The sequence below is a fragment of the Moschus berezovskii genome, chromosome 16, assembly GCF_049115385.1.
Source record: "Moschus berezovskii isolate FMDL1 chromosome 16, NW_MosBer_1.0, whole genome shotgun sequence".
Taxonomy (NCBI): Eukaryota; Metazoa; Chordata; class Mammalia; order Artiodactyla; family Moschidae; genus Moschus; species Moschus berezovskii.
This window is the reverse complement of record NC_142475.1, coordinates 12,502,376-12,514,706: the sequence shown is the minus strand read 5'-3', so window position 1 is coordinate 12,514,706 and position 12,331 is coordinate 12,502,376. Positions and strand designations below refer to the sequence as shown.

General features: G+C 42.3%; 1 protein-coding gene across 4 annotated transcripts in view; it reads right to left on the bottom strand.

Annotated features, from left to right (window-relative positions):
- The window catches only part of NDUFAF6 (NADH:ubiquinone oxidoreductase complex assembly factor 6), a 40,567-nt gene extending 33,011 nt beyond the window's left edge, over positions 1–7,556 (bottom strand). Inside the window, exons 1-2 of one of the 4 annotated variants that reach the window (XM_055431871.2) lie at positions 7,321–7,556; positions 2,073–2,172 (exon numbers count right to left, since the gene is read on the bottom strand). Coding sequence is in view for 3 of the 4 variants with exons in the window: in XM_055431870.2 (XP_055287845.1) it covers positions 2,073–2,172; positions 7,346–7,542 (297 nt within the window). In the remaining variant the exon portion in view is untranslated. Of the gene's footprint in view, positions 1–2,068; positions 2,173–7,320 lie in introns of all 4 variants that reach the window. The other 3 variants (XM_055431870.2, XM_088844673.1, XM_088844674.1) reach the window with 3 other exon arrangements.
- Between the last annotated feature and the right edge of the window lie 4,775 nt (positions 7,557–12,331).

Sequence of the window (12,331 nt, the reverse complement as noted above, 5' to 3'; positions counted from 1 at the left end):
TCCATTCTAGAGGAGATCAATCCTGGATGTTCATTGGAGGGACTGATGCTAAAGCTGAAACTGCAATACTTTGGCCACCTCATGCGACGAGCTGACTCACTGGAAAAGACTCTGATGCTGGGAAAGGTTGGGGGCGCGAGGAGAAGGGGACGACCGAGAATGAGATGGCTAGATGGCATCACTGACTCTGTGGACATGAGTTTGAGTGAACTCTGGGAGTTGGTGATGGACAGGGAGGCCTGGCGTGCTGTGATTCATGGGGTCGCGAAGAGTCAGACACGACTGAGCGACTGAACTGAACTGAATTGAATTCATTAATTAAAAAAAAAAAAGCAGTAAGACACTCTTATAAGATGAGAGAGAATTAGGGAAAATATGGAGGATTTATCTATTAAAAATGGAATATTTATTATTTTAAAGTTATAATGGAAGATCACAATGGAGATCATTTATTTTTAAACTGTGACTGACTTAAGATGTTGAAGTATAGTTTATACCTGAAAAAGGACAAAGTGAAAAAATACAGAACCATGACTTCTAGAAATACACCAAGGACAAACAGCCGACTCAATGACTCTGCAGATTCATCAAGTCTAAGATTCGTCATGCCTCGGTGCTACAACCACATCCTTTCATTCGTTCCTAGCTCACCTCCTATCACTCACCAGAGAGGCTGCGTCAAAAGCTGCCACACTCTTGAAGACCCCCAAGCCTCCCACGCCCTCACACTCAACAGCTGACGTCTGCATTTAGTTTACTGGGAGAATTCAGGCCGTTCTATCTCAGCCCCCTCAACGACCCTCTCCATGTCAACGCATCTGGCGCCTCAGCACACAGTCTTCCCACTCTAATAAAGGAAGACTCTCTCCTTCCTTCGTTATTCTTCAGACAAGAGCTAGCGTGACAGAAGATTTGGGCTTGCTATAACTACTTCAATTTCCATTTCCCTTTATTTTTTTTAAATTTATTAATTTTAATTGGAGGCTAATTACTTTACATTATTGTATCGGTTTTGCCATACATTGACATCAATCAGCCATGGGTGTACATGTGTTCCCCATCTTGAACCCCCTTCCCACCTCCATTCCCATGTCATCCCTCTGGGTCATCCCAGTGCACCAGTCCCAAGCATCCTGTATCATGCATCGAAACTGGACTGGAGATTCATTTCACATATGATAATATACATGCTTCAATGTCATTCTCCCAAATCATCCCACCCTCGCCCTCTCCCACAGAGTTCAAAAGACTGTTCTATACATCTGTGTCTCTTTTGCTGTCTCCTAGGGCTTCCCTGGTGGCTCAGAGGTTAAAGCGTCTGCCTCCAATGCGGGAGACCCGGGTTCGATCCCTGGGTCGGGAAGATCCCCTGGAGAAGGAAACAGTAACCCACTCCAGTATTCTTGCCTGGAGAATCCCATGGATGGAGAAGCCTGGTAGGCTACACAGTCCACGGGGTCGCAAAGAGTCGGACATGACTGAGCGATGGAACGGACACTGGATTATCATTACCATCTTTCTAAATTCCATATATATGCATTAGTATACTGTATTGGTGTTTTTCTTTCTGGCTTACTTCACTCTGTATAATAGGCTCCACTTTCATCCACCTCATTAGAACTGATTCAAATGTATTCTTTTTAATGGCTGAGTAATACTCCATTGTGTATATGTACCACAGCTTTCTTTCCATTTCCCTTTAAAGCTAAAAACTCATTTCAAAAAGTGCTCTGAAGAACTGCTACATACATGCAAATTATGCAAATATTGTAGAGAATAAGCAGTAATACTCTGATTAATCTATTCAATTAATACACAAAAGTGCAATGTTACTTGCATAGTTTAAAATATCCTTAGAAAAAGAAGTTCCACAATGGTCTGTCAAGAAACATTAAGTTCATTAGCTACCTTTATTTTTGGAATTGAATTGTTAAGCAGGAGAAAGAAGTCCCCAGCAGAGATGTTAAGCATGTCCAATATATAAGTTACAACTACTGTTCTTCATTATTCAGCATTAAACACATTATATCACAAATTTTTGCAAATAATTTATAAGGTATTTTAATACCAGCCTGAGCCAGTTCCACATTGAAGGCTCTCAGTGCAAAAGCAGAGCTTCTGGATTCAGCAGGGAGTAACAGGGAACATAAATAGCCTTCATAATCTCGTTTCCTGTAACAAAAAGCAGAAAAAGGTAATGACTTTTCACTTTCCAAGTTGCACACAAAAAATACTGACCAAAATGAACTGGAAACAAGGCTTCAATTCAAAATGGGCCTTAAGTTTCCTATATTTTATATCTGTTTCTCTACAATTACAAAAAAAAAAATGTATCTGCCTCCAATTCCAGAGCAGTTAAAAATCAATCTCTATTATTTTGACATATAATATATATAATTTGAACTATTTCAGAATCACTTTGGTTTTAGTAATAAGAATTCAAATGAACTACAGATATAGAAATCTAGAAAAAGTTCCAGTAAGTCCTGGTATGAACACACATATATTTATATCCAGGGAAGACACAGAGAACACCACAGGGCGCCGTGGGAGACTGCCCCTGTGGATGCACACACACCCACTCGTGGTTCCCTAGCGTCTGCTGAGAAAGCCTAGAAACAAAGACATTCGCCCCTCCACCCCATAACTGACACCTAGACCTTGATCTCTCCACTGAAAGAAACTCAGGCTCCTTGAAGCAATGACTGACTCCAGGACTGGTGCACAGGAAATACAAGATAAGCCTGAAACACCTTCTTGCGTAGGAAGTAAACAAACACTCAAAGAACGGAGGGGCCTGTCAGAGGCCAAAGAAACTGGCTTGATGAAGTTCTCATTGGCCAAGTGGGGCACAATTTGAGCAGCAAAAAAACAGTGAGAGTAAAGATTGCAACAGGACCCCATGAGCCCAGACCAACATACATAAATGAGTAAACGCAAAGAGAAGGAAAAACCTGACAACCAGCACACGTCAACTGATAAGCCTAGAAGACAGGACTGAATTCCATAACATCACCGTTTGATAGCTCTTCATTACCAAGGTAACCACTGATTCAGGCAAATACCAGTGTCTGAAAATGTTAAACAAAGCTTGACAGGAAAAGGATATTCACATAGTATTAAAGTATCTCCTCACCAAATAAGTATTATTTACTAACTTTATTAATTAAATTTAAAAAACAGAAATCTTGAAAGACACCCTCTCAACCAAGTAGCAGAAAGTTCACCCCACAGTAACAGGATAAATCAACATGCTGTGCTTCCTGATAAGATACTGAGAAAACCACAGAGTGAGTTCTGCAATATTCTTGCAAAAACTGTACAAACCCAAATTGAGAGAACCTGGCCGATTCTCCTAAAGAAAAAAATCAAGTTTATGAAAGATGAGAAACTGTTCCAGATTAGAGAAGACGGAAGACTTTTGACAACTAAATGTAGCACATAATCCTGGATGCATGAAAGTCAAAACAGACTGCCGACTGGCAAAGCTACTTTCACTGGAACACACTGGAGCCTTACCTAACAGTATTTCCTATAAAAACGATACTCAGTATTAAACGGGTCCGACCTCACTCCACCTAGCTTAGGTTCTGAAACTCCGACTACTCCCACTTTTCAACTGGTTCACATTTTGCTGTGTGGCTAACAGAGAACTTAAACTTCACAATCCCCGCCCAACTTCCACATAGACTAAAAGGGAGAGGCCGTGAATTGTAGCAACCTAGCTATCACAGGACAGCTCTACTAAAACAGCTCACCAGTCGCAGTTTCAGCCATAATATGGAGGGTTCAGGCAAAACAGCTTTATAGCTTACACTTTTAAATATATACAGATGTCAGTATTTTGAAATTTTATTATAAAAAGTCTGTAAATGTCAAAAGTGTTTAAAACACCTGAAAGTTAATATGGAACAGTGAGAAAATACTGAATAGGAATCAAAACCACAATCTTAATCTCCATCATTCAACTAGTTACCAATAGAAATTATATCAGTCATGTCTATTTCCTAACTTATAAAATGAAGCTTGATAACCTACCTGTTTCATATCTCCTAAAAAATAACCAATATGTGAAGTATTTCTAAGCTTCTTACAGGAAAATGAAACATAAAAGGATGATGTAACAGAACTCTAACAGTCTTCGGGAAATAAAGATATTCTACACAGCTAAGGATTTGCCCTGTTAATAACTTTTTTAAAATATTTTGGTTGGAAATTTTTCTAAATAATATTACCCACTTCTTCACATTAAATAGAATATACTGACTACTGACCCATTTCTTCACCCATCAGGATCATTGTTATAACAGTGTTTATAAACATAGTTTATAACATAGATCTATGTTTATAAACATAGATTACTAGTATACAAGGATATCCTGTAAGCGGCAAACCAAGGCCCAGTTACCCCAGAACCGTAAGAGACAGTGAGAAATTCTATACTATGACAGCTTTATACAGCAACAGGCTCAATAACTTTTCATTTATTCATTCAAACATTTATTCAGTGCCTACAACGTGCCAAGCACTGTGACAGACACTGAAGCCGGTACAGCCTTCAATCTAGCAGGGAGAGACAGACATGTGAGAAATAAGCATATCTAGTGCTAAGACTCGGAGAAGGCAATGGCAAGCCACTCCAGTACTCTTGCCTGGAAAATCCCATGGATGGAGGAGCCTGGTAGGCTGCAGTCCGTGGGGTCGCTAGGGGTCAGACACGACTGAGCGACTTCACTTTCTCTTTTCACTTTCACACATTGGAGAAGGAAATGGCAACCCACTCCAGTGTTCTTGCCTGGAGAATCCCAGGGACGGGGGAGCCTGGTGGGCTTCCGTCTATGGGGTCGCACAGAGTCGGACACGACTGAAGTGACTTAGCAGCAGCAGCAGCAGCAGCAGTGCTAAGACTGCTATGCCAATTCCAACAACCTGTGCCGCCAAAGCACAAAGGAAGTGGTTCCTCAGTGAGGCTGGAACACTTCCAGATATCACTAGCAGCAACCTCATCTCCTTATTAGAGCATTAATTCCCAGGTCTAGGGGCTTCCCAGGTGGCGCTAGTGGTAAAGAACGCACCTGCTAATGCAGAAGACAAAAGATGGCAGGTTCCATCCCTGGGTCGGGAAGATCCCCTGGAGGAGGGTGTGGCAACCCACAGGAGTATTCTTCCCTGGAGAATCCCACCATCAGAGAAGCCTGGCGGGCTACAGTCCAAAGGGTCACAGAAGAGTCAGACACGACTGAATTGACTTACCACACACACAAGGCCCAAGGAACTGTTTCTCAAAACCAGACCCCAAGAAGCCTACACATAATAAATTAGGTTTGAGATTTTCCCAAGAACCTGGATTCCTAGAAGAACCCCTGAGAGCTAACCTGAAGTTATACGGTATCTTTTCTGATATTTGGAAGCTCTGCATAAGACACATGTCCAAAACAATCCTGCACACGCAATTTCAGAGTCCAAATCTTGCAAAGATTAATGGACAATTAGAAGCTAAAAGTTCTCATCTTCTGTTCAAGTTTAATTTTGTTTTAAACTTCTAGTCCTCTGTTCAAGTGTCATTATGTGCCTGAGTTTTTACACACATCATGTAATTTAATCCTCACAACCACCTTATAAAGTGGAAGTATAAATCTACAAGTGAGAAAATAGGTGAATCTTAAAGCAGTTAACTTTCCCAAGTGACACAACTAGCATTAATAAACTCAGATAAGGTTTGCCTGCTTTTCAATAAATCACTAGTCAACAGCCTCCATTCCACTTAATTATCAATATGGACAGATTAAGTGTCTCCCCACTTGTAAATACATATTTGAGAAAAGCTGTTATGTGATATCCACAGACTATTACTGGAAGAACATATAAGAAATCTGTAAGAGTGATTCAACCCTGGATAGGAAAGTTAGAGGACACTACTGATGTCAAAGAAAAACTGCACTGAACAAATGAATACAGATGGTATACATTTTATAACCTAAACTGTTTACTATCAAAAAGTGGTAATTTTAAACTATATAAAGATGAATATAACTTTTTTGGTTTTTACAATTTTTAGTGCCCTGATTTCCACTAATGCTAGTTTCTCCAAAAGTAATCAACAAGTAAACAAGGGGGGGTTGGTACACTATTTTTAAAAGCGATTAAAAACAAAACACTGAAATGAATGGGAATTCTGTCATTACACGACATTTTGCTACAATGGAATTCAAAAAAACTGGATTTACTAGCCCAATCAGGAGAAGGCAATGGCAACCCACTCCCACTCTTGCCTGGAGAATCCCATGGTCGGAGGAGCCTGGTAGGCTACAGTCCATGGGTGGCTAAAGGTCGGACACGACTGAGAGACTTCACTTTCACTTTTCACTTTCATGCATTGGAGAAGAAAATGGCAACCCACTCCAGTATTCTTGCCTGGAGAACCCCAGGGAGGGCAGAGCCTGTTGGGCTGCCGTCTATTAGGTCGCACAGAGTCGGACACGACTGACCTGACTTAGCAGCAGCAGCGGCAACAGCCCAATCAAAAACAGGGTGGTTAACTACTCGAGCACTTCTCAGAAGCCCTTGAGACCAGATGTTTTGAGACTTTCTGCCGCTCTTATTAATCAAAGGCAGCAACAGTCGGGGACGGGAGCGGTGTATTTTAAACCATTCATCCCTTAAGTCACACCCCGAATCCAAGACAGGCCCCTGCCGAGATGTATCAGGTAACCTGATACATCCAATTCACTCCTCTGTGCTAGGCCTCTCACGTGTTACCTGAACAAAATCGTCATTAAGCCTCTGACTTTATGAGGGTTAGATTCCACTGAACTCGGGTAAATTCCCTGGATTCTCTCTAAATCTTTGTTTCCATATCGGCTAGATAATACAGTTTATACTGTACTCACTGTGCCCCTGCTTTGTGCCAGACATTGTTCTAAATGCTTTAATTCATAAAACTTGGAGTGTACAACTGTCCGTCATACTTTGTGGAGAAGATTAAATAAATTACTTGTAAACTAATACTTTGCATAAGGCTTGACTGACATACAGGAAGAACTTAAAGTTAGCCACTGCTTACTTTAAATTACTAATCATCTTTCACATTAAAAAAAAAAACTACTCATGTAAAAAGCTTAACGTTAAGACTCAAGCAACATGACAGACGAAGGAATTTTGCCACAATTTTGAGAGCAATGTGAAAGCTCCTGTGGCTTCACTTGGGAAGCCCCCACACCCGGGGCTGACCCCGGGGCACACGCGATGGAACGCCAATGGGCAGGTCGGCCCCCAGGCCCGCCGCGCCCACCAGGGTCCCTTCCGGGCTTGCTCCCCGACCTCCAGGCAGGCCGAGCTCTCTCACCGCAGCAGCTCCAAGCAGTAGAGGTCAGTACCCGAGGCGCCAAGTCCACTACCCGCGGCCACGCTCCTCCCGGACGCCACGGGCTCCGAGAGCCGCCGTGCGCGCGCCCACAGGCCGCGGGGTGGTCGGCGGCGACATAGGCCGGGGACGCCGAGCCGCAGCGGTCCCCATGCCGAGCCCAACGTGGAGGCCGCCATGACACCGACGCCGCGTGCCCTTCGACCCCACGCTCCCGGCGCGCTGCTACGCTCGGCCGCGCCCCCGGCAGGTCAAGCCTCGCACGGCGCGGCGGCGGGAAGACGACCTCCGGACGCGGCTCGGAGAGGAGCCAGGTGTCGCTGTGGTCCGCCGCCGTGCTCCTCAGGGAAAGCCCCGCCTGAGTCCCGGGGATTCCGCCCAGGCTCTCCTCTTCCCTTCCAGGCCCTCCTGAAGATGTGTTTATCGAGATAGGAGAATGGAGAGTAATTTGACAGTTTACTAGCTTGATTTATAACTTTTAAACAATTATTCACATGGAATGTGAGCCTCCTTAGGCCCTCTTAACCTCAAGTCGGTCAAATGTTTCGGTTGGGTTTAGTTGCCAGGACCCGAGACCTGGTCCAAGCTGCTTACATCTGGATCCAAATAACAGCTCCTGCGTCCAGGTTTGACCGGACGTTTCCTGCTGCCGCCACACTCTTCAGTTCAGTTCAGTCGCTCAGTAGTGTCCGACTCTTTGTGACCCCATGGACTGCAGCACGCCAGTCCATCACCATGTCCCCGGAGCTTGTTCAGACTCAAGTCCATCCAGACTGTGATGCCATACAACCATCTCATCCTCTGTCGTCCCCTTCTCCTCCTGCCCTAATTCTTCCCCAGCATCAGGGTCTTTTACAGTGAGTCCTCTCTTCACATCAGGTGGCCAAAGTACTGGAGTTTCAGTTTCAGCATCAGTCCTTCCAGTGAATATTCAGGACTGATTTCCTTTAGGATGGACTGGTTGGATCTCCTTGCAGTCCAAGGGACTCTCGGGAGTCTTCTTCTACACCACAGTTCAAAAGCATCAACTCTTGAGCGATTAGCTTTCTTTAGGGTCCAACTCTCACATTCATACATGACTACTGGAAAAACCATAGCTTTGATTAGACAGACCTTTATCAGCAAAGTAATGTCTGCTTTTTAACATGCTGTCCAGGTTGGTCATAGCTTTTCTTCCAAGGAGCCACACTAGTTCTTTCTAAAATGTGCTTCTGATCATGATCCTTCCCTGACAAACTTTGCTGAGTGTTGGATAAAGCTCCTCCATGACAATAGCCTCTGTTTACCTTTCAGCCTCAACCCAAGAATTTGTGACTCCAGCTTAATGTTTCTCCTTAAACCCAAGGGAGAGTTCTGGTTTTGTGGATCCAAGAACACCAGCCAGTTCACTCTGCTTTGGTTTTCCTCCCTGACACAGCCTCTCTTCAGCCTATACAGGATCTCAGTCCCTCCCGCATAATGTTCTCTTTTCTCTTTGGGCGTCTGTCCTTTAGCACTAGGTTTAAATCTGCTCAATTAAAAAAAAAAAATCACTTATCTCCATCTGAAATTCTGGTCTCCTCCTAGCTGGACTTTCAGTCTCAACTAGTAGTCTTTTTGTCTGGACAGCGTGTACCTTCTCACAACCAGGGGAAACACTTTGGAATCATCGTTACCTATTCTTTCTTGTATAACTAAAGTAATCTAACTGGTCAGGTCCTATCAATTCTTTTTTCTTCATATATTCACATCTATGACACCAAAACTACCTGGAATCAGGTCCTGGCTCTACTTCCTATTATCTCTGTGACTGAGGGACGTTTTCTTGTGCTTCAGATTCCTCCACTGTGAAATGGTAATAGTAATAGAAGCCAAAGTTCTTGTGAGAATTAAATAAGTCAATACCTTTAAGGCACCCAGGGCAATGCCTGGCCCCTAAATAGCACTCAGGTCATCTATGTAGGGAAAACATTAAGAAAGACTTTTAAAGGACCAAAAAGATTTCTGGGTGTCTTAATGGAAAGTTAGACACTGTCCAGGTTGTCTGATTTTATGGGTTGTTTGTGCCTTTCACTGACTTTGAATTGTTTCATAATTCAGTAAGTGGCAGAATATTGATAATGCAAATAATTCTTGTCTGTGACTTATGCAGATTATATCCGCAGGAGACTCAGTCGATTAGGTTCTGTGGTTATTGTCTGATTTTACCCGTTTCTTATCTATTAAACAGATTTACTTAAGCTTCCTGACTGCCTATGTATGTCTAGTAGTTTGAATACCTCTTTGAATTGGTTGTAAGATCTTACTGGTTCCCCCACAAATTAATGAAGTTAATTTTTTAATTTTTAATTTTTTTTCTAATTTTTGGCTATGCTGGGTCACCATTGTTGCATGCAGGCTTTCTCTAGTTGCAGGGAGTTGGGATGTTGTCTAGTTGATACGCCTGGGCTTCTCATTGTGGTAGCTTATCTTGTCGCAGAGTGTGGGCCCTATGGTGTGCTGGGCGTCAGTAGTTGCGGCATGTGGGCTTAGCTGCCCCGAGGCATGGGGAATCTTCCCCAACCAGGATTCAAACCAGTGTCCCCTGCATTGGCAGGCAGATTCTTAACCACTGGACAACCAGAGAAGTCCTGAAATTTTTAACATGTGTTGATTTTATATCTGTATAAGAATCAAGACTATACAATTTTGTTAAAAATTATTTTTTTAACAGTTGTCATTTGTTATCATTAACTTCTCTTTTGTTTTGTTTCCAGTACCCAGTTTCACATCTTTCTGATGGACCCATTTCTTTTCATGTCTCCTTCTCCAGGCAGATCAATCTACATCAAAAAATATAACCATTTCTCACAAATATTATGAGCCTGTAGACTTTTTTTTTTTGAGCCTGTAGATATTTAAACCTGAAAGCACAATTTCAATTAACAGGATAGAGGAAAATTAAGAAGTTTTAAAATTATTCTGTGGATAACACATTGTCACTAACATTTATTGAACATCTATTACTAACAATGAAGTTAATATTTTTAGAATTATGAGTACATGAAAATATTTCCATAGTGTAATTTCTTGATATTAAAATCAATATATTTGAAATATGCATGCATTGTTCTTCATTTAGGGTTATATTAAGGCAGAAGCTCAGTGCTTAACCCAAAAATTAACATTAAAAAATAAATGACCACAGAAGCACAATTTGTTAACTTGGCCTTTAGCAGTGACAGTTGCTTACTTTGTCATCTTTGAGTTTATGACTCTTTCCCTGGTGGTTATAACTGATCCATCTGTGTAGCTGTGAATGAAATATAGTAGCATTTATTTCCAAGCTTCCACTCAATAAAGATTGTCCTGTGGTTATTGCTACATTGTAAAGAGCTGTGCCTCATTGTTCCGGAATATTACATCACTTCTTATTTTTTACATGACCTCTGTTAAGAAGTGAGTTTCACTTTTTATAGTAAGAGTCAGGCTGACCTATTGGCTTTTATTTTTTAATTAAGTCTTTCTTTTACTTATTTATGGTTGCACTAGGGTCTCCGTTGCTGCCCTAGGGCTTCCTCTAGTTGCTACGAGCGGGGATCCTCATTGCAGTGGCTTCTCTTGTTGCAAAGCATGAGCTCTAGAGCACGGGCTCCAGTAGTTCAGGTGCATGGGCTTAGCTGCTCCACAGCGTGTGAGATCTTCCCGGACCAGGGATCGAACCTGTGGTGCAGGGGTGCATTGGCAGACAGAGTCCTATCCGCTGTACCACCACAGAAGCCCACTTATTGGCTTTTATATGACACCTTGAGTGTATAGTCAACGGTCGGCCCCAGACCATTCCGTTCCCGTTCAGTCGCTCAGTTGTATCCGACTCTTTGCGACCCCGTGGACTGTAGCCTACCAGGCTTCTCCGTCCATAGGATTCTCCAGGCAAGAATACTGGAGTGGGTTACCATTTCCTTCTCCAGGGGATCTTCCCGACCCAGGGATCGAACCCGGGTCTCCCGCATTGGAGGCAGACGCTTTAACCTCTGAGCCACCAGGGCCACACTTGGTTAAATCTCCCCAGACGACAATACGGCACCCATCTCCTCCAACTTCTCCATGGCTCTCAGGGATCAACTAACTTCTCCTCAGTCCACTTTGTTCTGTTACATGGTTTTAATTATATGTATTTTTTCTTTAAAAAAAAATCTCATTAAAGGAGATTTGGAAAACATAGACAAATGTAGGGGAAAAAGTCATGCTAAAACATATGATTCAAACAGTTACTCTCCACATTTTGTATTTTCTTCCGACCTCTTTCTTTATGCATAGGCTTTCACTTGTTTTTACATACTGCCTGTGCACTGTTATTTGACCAGTCTAACATGCTGATGCGCACTTTCTTAGGCTATTGTTTCATTCATTTTGAAACATTTATTATCTACTCTGTGCCTACACTGTACTAGAATGAATAAACGTGCTCCATGTCCTCCAAGAACTTAGTGGTAAAAACATTTAAACAAAAATCATCACAACTAAATATTGCAATTAGAAAATGTGGTAAATGTTGTACTAATAAGAATATAGATTCCGCTGCTCAGATGAAGATACAAAATAACACTGCTGTAAACAAAGTAGACATTTATTCTTCTTTCAAGTACCAGTTCGGGTATAAGCAAACTAGGGTTGCATGGAGATTCCAGGATCCCAGACACCTTGGCTTTTTCAGTCTCATTGTTCCATCATCTGAAGGGTATAGTTCTTACCTCCATGTCCAAGATGGCCTCTTGCTAGTCTACATGCCAGTCAGCAGTAAGAGTCAAACGGGAAGGGGCACAACGCCCTTCTCTTTCAGACAGGAGTTCCTTAGTCCTTTTTGTGCCATGGCATGTAACAAAAGATGTGCTTCCTCAGCGTTAAATAATATTTAGCAGTGAGTCTGATTTCAAGTGTCATAGTCTTGATGAACATAAACAATATAAAAAACTATTTGCAACTTCATTTGGTGACAAGATCATGGTT